Genomic DNA, 15049 nt, shown 5'->3' on the forward strand with positions numbered 1-15049 from the left:
GATTTCCACCTGTGTTTTCTTAAAGAGAGAATACATTTAACCAGTTCCTTTTTTATGGCTTTTGTATATAACAATTCTGCAGTAACATCATCTATGTAAACATGTATATCTGTAATTTAGGTCAAAGTGTATGTATATTTAAAATTTTTGATAGATATTGGTAATCTGGTCTCTAAAAAGTTATAAGCTACTGTTTTCATTTAAATAACCTTCACTGTTACTAGAAGTATGTTATATGTGTTTATCTGTGTTGCATGTGTTTACAAAGTCAAGAAGCCTCTGGATTTGACTTTGGTACTTCTAAGATGGGGGTACATCAAAATCATTCTACTTCTTACTCTTGCTCCCTGAGATCTAGGATGCTAAGTGGTGGGAGACCAGGTATGCAGGTGGTAAACGGGAAAAAGGCAAGTGAGAAGATTTGCACAGGAAACAATTCCGTCTCTGCTGCCTCTACCCTTCCTATAATATCACCCAACAAACTCTAGTTTGCAGAAAAACTGTGTTAAATGAGGAAAAGCTTTAATCTCCATTAGTCTCCCTCACTGCACAGAGGAGGCTATTCTATGAAAGAACAGAATCCTGAGTAACCTGCAGCTAGCTGTGGGATATGTAGAGAAGCTGTACTTTTTGTCTACTAACATCAGAAGAAACATGTGCTTGCAGAAGTAAAGCCCCAAGAAGTCAGTGATAGATTTGTACTATCTTTATTACAGAAAATATGAGAAAAATCCAAAGTACAACATTGCCTGTTTTCTTGCTTGAAGGTCACATCTTCTCTGGTTTATCGTATCTTTAATGTCGACAGTCACCACAGCTGTGGGAAATTAAACTGAACCTTGAGAAGGTATCGCATACGGACCTGGTTGGGGTTATAGACGATAAATTCGTTGTAGTTGAGGGTATAACCCTCCGGATTCAGAATTCCTGTGTCGCTTGCTGGTCCTAATGGCACTGTGCTCCCATTCCTGCCAAATGGAAGGCAGTGTGTCAACATTTGCCTCTGGTTCAAAAGCTGGAATAGAGAAAGTGGAGTCTTATCTGGCCCAAAGGAGTTTTCTGGCCCTCCGGCCTCGGAGTACTTACAAGGTGATAGCGCACGCAGGATTGGGAGCCATCTTGCCCAGCCCCTTGGTGCTGTGTTTGCCTTGAAGTAATCCTTCTGCCTCTGGGTTGGCCCCGAGTAGCTCATTACAGTGACCCAGAGCTACCTGCAAAGTGAAACATCTTTAAATGACCACATCCTCTAAAGCCAAACAGAAAACCCCATCAGCATTTTCTTCTCCTATTCCAGCAGAAGAACGGAATGCAATGGCAAATATGTTCGGCTTCCCTCTCAAGTTCTCCCAGGTGAACCTCTTGGTTCTGTGGCCAGTCTTTTCTCTTTGGAAAGATAGGAACTAATAATAAACTAGAGATCATAGATGTGTTCCTGCCTTACCTCTGATAAGAGCAGCAGCCCCGTATCCTTTAGGCGAGTGGCAAAGCAGTAATTGGCACTCTTGGAAGACATGTCAGCAAAGTAGATTCCTTTTCCGAACTGAAATATATAAACAAGGTCAATTGCCTAACCCGTGTGTTACAAGAAAGGCTCATAGCACTACCCTGTGTTCTACTATCTTAAACACAATATAGACCCTTTTCCATTTCCTCTCACAATTCTGTTCCAAGAGGAGGCAGAAGCATTGATGAATCTCTGCTTTCTGGGGGAAAGGTGAGATATCTTTAGGAATTTAAGAAAGGAGGGTCACAGTAAATGCCAGGGTTATGAGTGAGCTGGTTTAGTTCTTAGGGATGTCACCACTTAATCCTAATCTAGAAAAAAAAAAGGGTTCCAATTTCCACTCACCATGTAACCTGTGATGGGAGCCTCAGGTGGGGCGATTCGAAGCCCATGGCTCAGGATTCCCACCCAGTTACTCAGCCTGGAGCCATGCCAGAGTAGCATCCTAAGGAAAAGCCAGTATTATTGTACTCTCTCTTGCTCTCCTGCAAACACAGGCCATAAGCATCAAAAAGCCAACAGTTGTCTAGGCTATCCTTCATTATGAGTTCCCTAACTGCACTTCAGGCAAGGGACTGTCTTCCCAAACCAAAAGTTAAATGGAGACCTGTTATGAAGGTCCTCTCTGAAGGCCTCTTTTTCACCCTCCTTTTCAACTTCAAAGACATCCAGCAAGGTCATGGTATAGTCACTGTGTGTGGAAGCATGGGTAGACTGTAGGTACTGGGAAATCACCTGTGAAAAAGAATGAAAGACAAAGCTGACATGGACTCTATAAATAGAGACCAGGCTGAACTGAAGAACCTTGGGCTTCTTGTATAAATTGGCCTAAGTGGTCTCACAAGGGCAGCCAGAAAGAGCCTTACCTTCCCAATTCTTAGTAAATAGAAATTCTGCCCTAAAGTTTTCTCTTAACCAGATGAAGTCAGAGAATAGTGGCATGGGGAGAGTGGATCTTAATGGTGAAAATAAATGATCATTTTTCTTACTTTGAACTCATAACTCTCATGGTCTAAAGGGTGCAAGGCACACTGTAGTCTTCTATAATGTTGGTCCAATGGGTGTTCCGGGCTTTGCAGTTCTGTCTTCACCAGTTTAATTGCAATTTCAATGTCTCCCAAAGCCTGACAAGATGAGACAGATAATCAATGTGGGAGAAACCTGGGACAAGGGATTTAATATTTCCCAATCCACATGTATCTCACCTCCAGTAGTTGTACTTTATCTGACAGTTCTTTCTCTGTCCGGATTAATGGAGGGGTACGGAGTCTAAGGGCAGAGATACAGCCAATAATTAATTCTCTAATGTGTGGTCGAAAGGCATATGACCAAAAACACAGACTAAAGATAGGTCCTTTAGAAAATAGGTATAATAACAGTGGTTTTCCATTTGAAAAGAGATCGGTATGAGATTTTTAACTTTCAAATACATAAAGAGATATTATGTATATATTCTGAGTAGGATAAAACAAACTACATAGACTTTGACCTGTGAGACTACAGAGTTAAAATTCGTTTTTATGAGAGTTTTTAAAAAATAAGATGTGCCGACATCAAGAAGGAACAGTCTGGATGAAGTCCTATCTAGAAATACACAGGTAGCAATACACCTGTTGACCACTCAGGGTTATTTCTAGGTCACAGGCCTCTATAAAGCAATGGAGGAATAAAAATAAAGTAAGCAACAGAATGCAGAATCAATGAAAATAAAATATATATATATATATTTTTTTTTTTTGTAGAGAAAGACTGAGCACATCAGTTACTCTAGTCACAGTGTCAAGTTAAACCACTGCTCCCTTCCCCATGTGCACCCCCTGCCCATCCCCCCCCTTCAGCTCCGCCTTCCTGTGCAGCACTGTCCCCGGAGGTGGGGACAGACGAGTCCTCAGAGCTTATAAACAATATCATTTGAGTTTACAGAAATAGTGCTGGTGTGTTAGTCACCTTATAGAATTGGGTGATATGCCTGAAGGCGTTTTACATGCTGGCTGGATGGCTAGACCCACTCTGCCTAGAGTTGGTAACTTCCACTTGGTCAGAGAATATTGTTGTAAATCAAGGCAGGAGATTGCATCCCGTACTGGTAAATTGATTAAATAGGTTATTTATATATAATCATGTTGGCTGTGTATCTATTCAAGATGGTCATTTCCTTGGAAATGAAAAATTAAAAAGATGATAATTTCTGCTGAGTGATGTAGGGGATATTGCTGGGCAGAATACCAAAGTGAAGTAACAGCACAGGCCATACCCAAAGTCATGTGGGATTCTGGTGTAGAATTCATTGCATGCTTCCACGAGAGCTCGTCCATGCTGGCCAGCCCGAATACAATCCTCAATCTTCTTAAGAGACTGGTAACCTGCCTTGATTTGTGCCACTGTCAGCTTCCCTGCAGACCCAGACAGAGATCAGACTCCACAACTACAGGCCTATCCTGGAAACTGTATTTATGACCCTGCCCAACAAAGACTCACCTTTCAACTTTCAAAATTGCTCTTCCTCTGCCCCCCCCACCCCCATACAACTTCTCACCCCAATTCTCTCTTCGTTTACTCAGCAATATCAGCAAGCTTTAAATGATGATGGTGACAAAATATCCTGTTAAATGAACTAAGAATATTAAGTGAGCATGTAGGATAGAATCTGAAGTCCTACCAAGTGGAGCTTTCTTGGTATCGTATTTCATTTCTACCATCATCTCTTCCATGGCCTGGACATTACAGATCAACTTTATCAGCTCCTGTACACGAAGATCTAGCTGTGACTCTAGTTTCAAGGTGGATTTAAGGGATTCCTCTTTCTTTGTTTCCTCTTCCTTCTATAGCTCAAAAAAAAAAAAAAAAAAAAAGGAAAAAAATAATAGAATCTGAAAAGATTTATTGTATGTTCCCTGCAAGGACTGGCTGTACAATATCACTGGCAGATGAATACCAGCTTTTGCTTGAATGTAGGCCCATCCCATTATAAACCTAGTTAGATTACTCAGTGTGACTTCCACCTTCTTGTCTTACTTCTGCCTCCCACAGTTAAACACTCAGAATAAGTTCTACAAGGTCCTCCTAATATGATGTCATTAAGTTTGTAAAGACAGCTATTATATCTCAAATCTTCTCACCTTAAAAAGACTAGTTTTTCCATTTTTCAAATATGAAAAATTTGTGAGAGTTTTCAGGAAAGATCCTTTCAGGAAAGCATCTTGGTTGTACCTTAGCACTCAAAATTAAACAAAAAACAGAACTTTTTTTTTTTTTAAGAACCTAAGATTTTATAAGGACTTTAATAAATAATAGAGACTAGGACCTCATCCAAGTCACTCTACTAGACTTCACTCTGGTTAAGAGGAAATAATTTTTCCCTAAACATACAGTCAGAGTTTACCTGTGTATTACTGGCATAGTCCATTTGTAGCATATCATATTTTCCAGGCACCTTCTCAAACTTCTCACGATCCTCCCAATTATTTTTTGTTTTGTCAAGGAATCTGTAGAGTTCAAGTTGATGAGAAAATCTTACAAATAAGGGTCTACTACTAGGTATGTGCTTTTTCCTAAGAATATCTCTAAAACTTTTTATTTCTTATACCATCAATATTCCATAAATCTGGATTCTAAATTAGGACCCTGAATGGACAGAAAAGCTCTAGAGAAAAAGGGAACAAAAAATGGTAAAAAAGGTCACTGAAGTTTTCCCAAAGGCTTCAAACATCACTAAAGTCATTGAGATTTAAGACAAAAGATTACTATCCAATCCTTTCCTCTGAAAGAAACATTCCCAGTGACTCCAGAAAGTTTTTCATATCACAGTAAAACAATTAAAAAAAAATTTATTTATTTAATTATTTGGCTGTGCTGGGTTGCTGCATGTGGGACCCTCAGTTATGGCATGTGGACTCTTAGTTGTGGCATGTGGGATCTAGTTCCCTGACCAGGGATCAAACAAGGGCCCCCTGCCCTGGGAGCATGGAGTCATAGCCACTGGACCACTAAGGAAGGCCCATACTTTTCTAAACTGTAGCTGAACAGTCTCATCTCATTCTCTCCAAATTTCCTAATTTGTTGGTCATGTGCTGAATATGTTAGCTTCTTCAGATTTTAGTCAATTTCTGGTTCCAAGTGATTTAATCACTATCTAAATATAGTGCTGTTCCAGTCACATGGTGTCACAGTGGAAAGACATTATCATTTAAGCCAGCTCACACTTATGATGAAATTCCTAAAGAAGACATACCCAAGAAGATGAAAGATATTATTTTGTACTCAATTCTTAGCACTCACTTCTTCTGAAAGACTTCCTTGGCCTTGCTGAGGTCCCCGGAACAAGCCACCAAGCTGTGCTGCCCTGTCTTCCCAACTGCAAAGTAAACGCCACATGTAAGATGGTTCCCTGCCCCCTCAACCCAAGAAGAGTTCTCTGATAGTAACAAGCCAGATCTCTAAGGTCTCTCCACTTAGCATCTGACAAACAGGCAGGAAGGCAAGAAGGAAAAGATGAAAGGGCTTAGGCCTTAGTGTTGTCTCTGAGCAGCACTTGCAGCCCAATCACAGTAGAGTTCTCAGCCTTAACAGGCTGCTCTTAGTTTTTCCAGTGCTAATGAGGGTGCCTGCCATGCCCCAATTTCAAGCAGCACAATTTGATTCCTAAGCCTCTCTCAGGTTACAGAAACTCCACTACACCAACTGAAACCCAGAGAATCCTTTGGCTACTCACTAAACTGCTTCTGGCTTTCTAAATAACAACTCACAAAATCCACAATAAAAGCAATTACCTCGGCCCCATCTCATCCAAACACTGAAGTTTCTCTGGGCATCATCTTCTAACAGCTGAATCAGATAATACTTGTTGTTGTTGAACTGGAGATTGGTCTATGATAAGAGAGAGATGAACATAAAAGGACAGAGGTTTGCAAATGAAAGCCACATAAACCAATGACTCTTGGTCAAAGGTTACCGTAACTGCCATGAGGAAAGGACAGCAAGGAACAAGAAAATCAGGTTCGGTTAAGAGTAAGGATATAGTCAACTTCAGGGGCTCTCTAAAGACATACAGATTCTGCGATAACGTGTGGACTTTTGTATTGAATGATGTTGAATTCAGAGAGGTGACAGAACTTATTAAAGTGGATAAAGTGAAAATTGTAGCCTGTGATGGTAAAAATACTGGCTCCAGTACTACAGAATGAATAGAAAAAAGAAATGGCTTTTTAAATGCCATCCTTTACTGTTCATCGCTTTTTGAAGAGAAGCATAGAAGAGACTTTAAAAAAAAAAATTTATTCTAGCATTGCAGAAATGACTACTCTGTGCTATACTATCAGAGAATTCCAATATAAAGCAGTTCATAACCCTGTACCCTCTTTAGTATACAGCATGAAGAAACAGGACTTTTTTTTTTTTAATGACAAATCAAACACTGTTGCCTTCCTAGGACCATTCCTTAATAAATTCACTTTAAAACTCAAAAAAAAAAAAAAAAAAGAGTAAGGATATAATAAAGGAAGAAAAGGGTTTCTATATTATACTTTGAATTCCTAGGAATTAAAGGCTTCTTAAAACCTCTATCCAACCTCAAATATCCTATATTGACTGGCTCCTTCTGTTTCTTCCTGCCTTTCCTCTCTCCATAGATATTCCCGAGGCCATGTGTTTTCCAGCTCCCAATCCATTTGCAGTCATTATTTTCCAAATGAAAACAATTTTGATGCCCCTAAGATCTGTAACCATTATGCTTCTTCGTTTAGACAACTTATTCTTTAACAGTACTATCTACAATTTTGGCATCTCATCTGCTACAATTTGACCATGAGTTGAGAGTAGGACAATGTTAGGAGGGGAAAAAGGATAGGCAGAAACCACTGCCACACCTACCCCATACCTAACATGACCAGGAGACATTCAGAGAAAATGTGAACAGTATCTAAAAAGGTGTCCTGTGAGTAACCTACTCCAGTGACGAGAGGGAGCAGTTCCTGATAGGGAACAGCAGCTTGTGCTGTCAAGCTGAGCCCTGGTTAGCCACCACTCTTCTTTGCTAAGCATGTTACCTGTTCTACCTCTTGCCTGCTCACATTACAAATTCGCTGAATGGTAGAACAAAAAGGGGCCTTAAGACCTTTTATATCTGCTTATGATATTTCAAGGAAAAAACTGGTTAACAGAGGAATTCTACATAGCTGTTAGAAGGATATATGATAGATCAATAAATTCAAATATGAAGACATATTCAGGAAATACCAAGCATGAGCAGTATCTATCCAAAACAACAAAAATAAGCAAAGAGGAAAAGATAGAAGAGAAAAAAACTGGAGGTCAGTGGCATGATGGAAAAATAAAATGCTCCCTTCACCTCTCCCCTTCAGTCTATGAAAGGAAAAAATCCGAAGCTCAGCAAAGGTGCCCACACACCAGGATGCCAGAAAATTCCACACGTCTGTACATGTAAAGGTGGGTGGCCTGGAACAGAGGAAGTCCTGCCAGAGAACCCGGCAGCAGAAGGTGCTGCGATGCACGTGACTCTGGCCTCGTGGCTGCAGGGGCAGCAATGATGGGAGCCACGGGGGGCCCATGACTGGCTCCTGCACCTTCACCCTCACTGGCAGCTCCTGGCTGAAAGCAACAATACCAGAGATCTCAGAGGCACTGGTGAGGCGACCTGGCTTCTTGCTCCCCTTCCTCCTGAGGTGGAGCCTATGACTTAGGAGATTCCAGATGCATGGAAGCTCCTACCACCCTGGTGCTCCAGGCGGTGATGCCAGTGGCAGTAGCAGCAGCAAAACTCCAACAGCCTTGGAGGCACAACAGTGAGCCCTCTGACAGAGGTGGCGCAAGGTGGAAAGTGCTCTCAAATACAAGCAGGGGCAGATCAGGTAAGAGCAACCAAAAACTTGTGCTAGAGCGCCACCTACTGGAAAGCAAAGGAAAGCCTTCTAATTTCTAACCTATTGAATCCTTAAAAATCATGATTTAAAAAAAAACTTCACCTAAAGAAGAAAGGTGTTCACTACTTCAAATGTGCTGGCAGAAGAACACCTCATCAAACACTAGGAATAACCAATGTATCGCGAAAATAAAATGACAATTTTCCAGAAACAAAACAAAGTCACGGAATATTGTGATCTAAATGATAGAGAATACAAAATAGCTGTCATGAAGAAACTCAATGAACTATAAGAAAACTCAGAGGCAGTTTAGTGAGTTCAGGAATAAAATTAATGACCAGAAGGAATACTTTACTAAAGAGATTAAAACTCTATAAAAAACCAAGCAGAAATTTTGGAGCTGAAGAACTCAATAAACAAGATAATGTGTCAGAAAACATTGGAATTAGGGAAGACCATATGAAAGACAGAATAAGTGAGCCCAAATACAGAAATCTAGAAAAGACACAGGTAGATTAGGAAAGAGAATTAAGATGTAAAAAAAGAAGGAGGAAATTCTGTAAGAACTATCTGACTCTTTTAGGAAGGGCAACATTAGGTAATGGTATTTCAGAAGAAGAAGAGAGGGAGAAGGGGGCAGAGAGTTTATATAAAGAAATAAAAGCTGAGAAATTCCCAAACCTAGAGAAGAAAATTGGTGTACCACTCTATGAAGTTAAGAGAACACCTAATTGCCTCAATACAAAAAGATCTTCTCCAGGACACATTATATTAAAACTGTCAAAAGTCAATGATAAAATAGGAATTTTAAAGATTGCCAGAGGGGGGAAAAAAAGGATGCTCACCTACAAAGAAATCCTCACTAGGCTATATGCAGCTTTCTCAGAAGAAACTCTACAGGTCAAGAACAACTGGAATGACACTCAAAATACTGAAAGATAAAAGTTATCAGCCAAGAATACTATATCCACCAAAGTCATCATTCAGAGATGAAAGAGAAAAAAAGCTTTCCCAGACAAAAGTTGAGAGTTCATCACCACTACACCTGCCTTACAAGAAATGTTGAAAGGAGCTCTTCTATCTGTAACAGAAAAGCAAAAGTACACAAATCTTTGAGTAAGGTGATAAACAGAATCAGAAAACTGCAACCCTATCAGAATAGATTTTAAACAATTTATTACAGCATAAAGGTTAAAGGGGGAAAAAAAACAGAAAACTACTTCAATTTGGTAAGAAACACAATATAAAGATGTCTGGCAGAAACAAACAAAATTCTATAAAGCAATTATCCTTCACTTAAAAAATAAATTAATTATAAAAAAGGAAACACAATATAAAAAGGAGTAATTTGAGACAACAAAAACATAAAAGGGGAAGAGGATGGAACCTGTAGAGTCAAATAAGGTAAGATGGTATCAGCAGAAAAAGGACTATTTTATCTAAGAGATGTTTATATAAACCTCATGGTAACCACAAAACATAAATCTAGAGCAGAGGTACCAAACAGTAAAAAAAAAAAAAAAAAAAAGGAAACTCAGAAAAATATCACAGAAAACCACCAAACCAAACTGGCAAACAGAAACACAAGGAAAAAGAAACAATGGCAATATCAAATAACCAGAAACAAAAGATGAAATGGCAACAATAAGACTTCATCTATCAATAATCATTCTAAATGTAAATGGCTCACCAATCAAAAGATTGGTTCACCAATCAAAAGACTGGTGGCTGGATGGATTAAAAAATAAGATCTAACTGTATGTTGCCTCCAGGAGACTTACTCAGCTCTAAAGAAAAACATAGGCTCAGAGTGAAGGGATGAAAGATGACACTCCAAGCAAATGGCTGCCAACAGAAAGTGAGTGTAATCAACACTCATATCAGACAAAGTGAAAGCGAAAGGCGCTAAGCTGACTCTTTGCGACTCCATAGACTACACAGTCCATGGAATTCGCCAGACCAGATTATTGGAGTGGGTAGCCTTTTCCTTCTTCTGGGGATCTTCCCAACCCAGGGATTGAAGCCAGGTCTCCCGCATTGCGGGCAGATTCTTTACCAGCTGAGCCACAAAGGAAGCCCAAGAATACTGGAGTGGGTAGCTTATCCTTTCTCCAGTGGATCTTCCCAACCCAGGAATTGAACCATGGTCTCCTGCATTATAGGTGGATTCTTTTACCAACTGAGCTATCAGGGAAGCCCTAAAAGGCCTATTTTATCTATCAGACAAAATAGAGATAGGAAAAAAAGGTAACAGTGTGACTTTTCTGGTGGTCCAGTGGCTAAGACTCCAAGATCTCAATGCAGGAGGCTTGGGTTTGATCCCTTGTCAGGGAACTAGATCCTGCATGTCACAACTAAAGAGCCCACATGCTGCAATGAAGATGGAAGTGCTGCAACTAAGACCTGGTGCAGCCAAATACATAAAGAAAAAAAAAGAAAAACAAAGGTAACAAGAGACAAAGATGGACATTATATAATGATAAAAGGAACAATTCATTAAGAAGACATTTTTCAATATATGCACATGCAACTTTGGAGCACCAAAATATATAAAACAATTATTACCAGACGTAAAGGATGAAACTGACAGCAACACAATAATAGTTGGGGACTTTTAACACCCAAATTACATCAATGGATAGATCATTCAGATAGAAAGTCAGCAAGAAAACAGCAGCCTTAAATGAAACATTAGATTAGATGTTTCATAGATTTGTACAGAACATCTCATCCAAGTGCGGCAGAATAAACATTCTTCTCAAGTGCATATGGAACTTTCTCAAAAAATATGTTGAGATACAAGTCTCAATACACTTCAGTTCAGTCGCTCAGTCGTGTCCAACTCTTTGTGACCCCATGAACTGCAGCATGCCAGACCTCCCTGTCCATCACCAACTCCTGGAGTCTACCCAAACCCATGTCTGTTGAGTTGGTGATGCCATCCAACCATCTCATCCTCTGTCGTCCCCTTCTTCTCCTGCCCTCAATCTTTCCCAGCATCGGGGTCTTTTCAATACACTTAAGAAGACTGAAATCTTATCAAAAGTCTTTTCTGATAACATGGCATGAAACTTCTACAACGATGTAGAAATCAACAAGAAGAAAGTTGGAAAAATCACAAATATGTGGAAACTGAACAATGTGCTACTAAACAGTACGCGACTGAATAACTAGGAGGTCAACAAAGAAATCAGAGGAGAAATTAAGAATACTGAAGATGAAAATACGACATGCCAAAATCTATGGGATGCAGCAAAAGAGGCAAAAAGAGGGAAGTTTAAAGCAATACATGCCTACCTCAAGAAACAAGAAAAATCTCAAATAAATAATCCAACCTCACACCTAAAGGAACCAGGAAAGAATAAATGTAGCCTAAAGTCAGTAAAAGGGAGGAAACAAAAAAGATCAGAGTAGGAATAAATAGACTATAAAGATAATAGTAAAGATCAATGAAACTAAGAGCTGGCTGTTTGAAAAGATAAATAAAACTGACAAACTTTTAGCTAGTCTCAGAAAAAAAGAGGTAAGACTTTGATAAAGGCAGAGATGAAAGAGGAGAAATAAGAATGGGTACCACAGAAATACAAAGAATTATAAAAGAATATTATAATTAGCTATATTCCAACAACTGGACAACCTAGAAGAAATGGACAAATCTTAGAATCAATGTTCCAAATAATGAAGAAATAGAAAATGTCAATAGACCAAACTCTAGTAAAGAGATTGAAACAGTAATAAAAAACCTACCCCCAACAAAAGTCCAGGGCAAGACAGCTTCCCAGGTGAATTCTATTAAGCATTCAAAGAGGATTCAATACTTCTCCTCAAAGTCTTCCAAAAAATTGAAGAGGAGGGAATACTTCCTAACTCATTTTACAAGGCCCACATTATCCTGATACCACAACCAGACAAGGACAACACAAAAAAAGGAAATTAGAGGCCCATATCTCTGATGAGCATGGAGAACTGTATGATGATGGATGGGAACTAAAGTTTTGGTGGTGAGCATCCTGTAGTAGGTATTTCTACACAGTGACACTTATATAATAAACCAATGTTACCTCAATAAAAATAAATTTAAAAAAGAAAAAAATAAATTTAACTACATAAAAATTTAAAACTTCCCAATATGGGCAAAAAGTATACTATAAAGAAAATCAAAAGGAAAATGAAAAATTTTGAAAATATATAAGCAATTTAATTGATAGATGAAGAACTATCCTAAAGTTCCTCAAAGCCCATAAGAAAAAAGACCAACAACTTATCAGGAAATGTGCAAAATCATATGAACAGTGGGTTCATAGGTTCAATAAAGACAAAATCTGCTAAAGGATCTGCTTCTTATAGAGACTCCACTATTAGGCAGAGTGCACTAGAGTTGAGTATTTGGGATTATGGGGCCAATATAAGGGACTTCAGAATTAAAGATCTGGGCTTTGGGACACTGTCATCAATAATTATCAAGAAGAAATTCTCATAGTTTCTTCCCTTACCTGATTTAGCATGACATCATAGACATCATTTCCTTCACAGTACACATGGGCCTAGAGAGAAAGAAAAAACTGACATTTGTACATTCCCAGCCCTGATGAGATCATAAGTGAGGTTCGAAATTTTTTATGCCCCAAACTATCACTCTCCCACATTACCAACATGCATCTTCCAGGGAAAGAAATGCAAAAGTATGTTCTTCTAAACATAACCTGTCAATCCTATAATGAAAACATGTTGCCTTTATGTAATTACAGAAACACAAATGAGTCTAACTCAGTAAAGGCAACCTGTTCCAGAAGGAGCCTTTCTTCTGTATTCTTCAAATCCTTTTCCCATTCATCAGTAACTCATGCCATACATACCAGTGCACAGTTTCTCATTAGAACACTGATAATGATACAATTTTCTAATTGAGAAAGAGGTGTGGAAAGCTGATGACAACCCCATAAGTTAACCATGCTAGAAAACACCATGATTAGTACTCCCAAACCCCATGCTGTTCATCCCTTAGCCTTGGAAAAATTTTGGAGAGGATTCCTAAAATACATAATAGCAATGTTCCAGACAAGAATCCCAATAAGAACAATGGTTCTTTGAGAAATTAGTGGGAGTCTCTTACCTTCCCCACCTTGGCTGTGCACTCTGGGTCCACCGGAGCTTTGCCCTTTAACAGTAAGGTCTTCACAGACTCTGAGGGAAGACAGATAAGTACCATATCTACTTGTATGGGAAACAAAAACAGCTGTCATGGTTAGCTAGAAACCTGTCATAAGTCACTCTGCCCTTCCCAAGCAACTTGATCTGCTCAAGTCTCAATTTATTATAATAAAATATGTGAAACTAAAGCTTTTGAGAAACTAGATGAGTCCTATGATGTGCCCAAAAGATAAAGTTAATTATATCTTCAAGGAAAGAAGAAATGAGTTGAAAGAACAAAAACAAAGAACTCTCCCACCCTTAGCCCTCCCAGCGACCCTCCTGCTGGTCCACCTCCTCCTTGGTGTATGTCGGGGGCTGACCTTGCTTGTCTTCAGTCTTGTCATTATCTGCCTTTCCTTCAGCCACAGGCTCCTCTTTCACCCTGTGACATTTTCGAATTTTCTTTGCAGGAGGAGGGTCTTCTGCAACTGTTTTGCCATTATTAACCCTTTCAACTTTATTCAAAATAGGCAAGAAGAATGGGCAAAGAAGCAAAAAGAATGAGTACAGACTGAATATGATGCTACTATGCAAAAACATCTTTTTAAAGAAATAGATTAAGATGGTTTCGTAAATTTACAAAGGAATAATAACTGCCATACCACTCAGGAAACAGTCTGAGTTCCTGAACCAATATTCTAGCTAAACAAAACAACTCACAGATCATGTGAGTTCATGGCCTCAGGCATCAGTCTCAAACTGCTTATCTTTTCTGTTTACTTGTGCCCCGATACCCTCCAAATTCCTATCCTCAAACTACAAAAGCTGGTATGAAATAGTTTAATAGAGTGCTCTGGAGTCTGTGCCCTGTCTCCGCTAACTGGAGAATCAGTGTAGAAGTTATTTCATCTCTTTGTACTTCAGTTGCCCTAACTGAAAAATCCAGAGGAAGACAACACATTTAAGAACACAATACACAGAGTATGATATGTCATAAGCCAATTTTAAGAGCTGCATTTTATAATCTCTGAAACTGGGATGCATTTTACAAGGGATGACTTATAAGCTGCGAATCACGTTTTAACTGGAAGCGTTTTTCCTTGCTCAATGGTACATAAAATAATGGTGCACCTTACACTTAATTTTTTAAAACTGTTTTGTATTAGGTATTTAAAACCGTGTTGACACTAAGTTGTAACAGGTCAACAGGCGGTCAGACACAATTTTGTAACCCCCAAAAGCTATGACAACCGAAACTGTCAAAGTTCGGCATCAAAACAAATGCTGGTTCAGGGAGTGATGGAATTAGGAAGGGCTATAGTAGAAGGCACAGCTCCTTTTCTGAATCCCCGCTCCCAGTATTCTGGCCCACACAGCTCACTCCGAACCTCGCGCTCTGCCGCCGGCAGTCCTCCGCCGTCTAGCTGCCATGGAGCCCGAATGCTGACGTCATCAGCCCGCTCCCAGGAATCGCCAGCGCAGTCTAAAGGCGGGAACCGTAGCGCGTGCACGTCCCAGCGTGGAACTGCCAGGG

The 15049-nt window shown here is 39.5% G+C and overlaps 1 protein-coding gene across 1 annotated transcript; it reads right to left on the bottom strand.

The window, feature by feature from the left end:
- Positions 1–691: 691 nt before the first annotated feature.
- PARP2 (poly(ADP-ribose) polymerase 2) lies at positions 692–15011 on the bottom strand. The gene is made up of 16 exons (XM_020887276.2): positions 14904–15011; positions 13896–14030; positions 13496–13566; positions 12876–12926; positions 6274–6370; positions 5783–5858; positions 4887–4989; positions 4164–4326; positions 3759–3897; positions 2710–2773; positions 2494–2628; positions 2112–2239; positions 1850–1949; positions 1442–1540; positions 1087–1211; positions 692–968 (listed from the first exon to the last, which is right to left on the bottom strand). The coding sequence occupies exons 1-16, from the start codon at positions 14944–14946 to the stop codon at positions 809–811; spliced, it is 1689 nt and encodes a 562-aa protein (XP_020742935.1). The 5' UTR covers positions 14947–15011; the 3' UTR covers positions 692–808.
- Positions 15012–15049: the final 38 nt, after the last annotated feature.

This window comes from Odocoileus virginianus, chromosome 6 (genome assembly GCF_023699985.2).
Source record: "Odocoileus virginianus isolate 20LAN1187 ecotype Illinois chromosome 6, Ovbor_1.2, whole genome shotgun sequence".
Classification (NCBI taxonomy): domain Eukaryota; kingdom Metazoa; phylum Chordata; class Mammalia; order Artiodactyla; family Cervidae; genus Odocoileus; species Odocoileus virginianus.

Coding starts and splice junctions, on each gene's coding strand:
- PARP2 (XM_020887276.2), bottom strand. CDS start 14,946: ATGGCAGCTAGACGGCGGAGGACTGCCGGCGGCAGAGCGCGAG. Junction 6,371..12,875: donor ATGATGTCATGCTAAATCAG/GTAAGGGAAGAA, acceptor CTCTTATCATAG/ACCAATCTCCAGTTCAACAA. Junction 2,629..2,709: donor ATAAAGTACAACTACTGGAG/GTGAGATACATG, acceptor TCATCTTGTCAG/GCTTTGGGAGACATTGAAAT.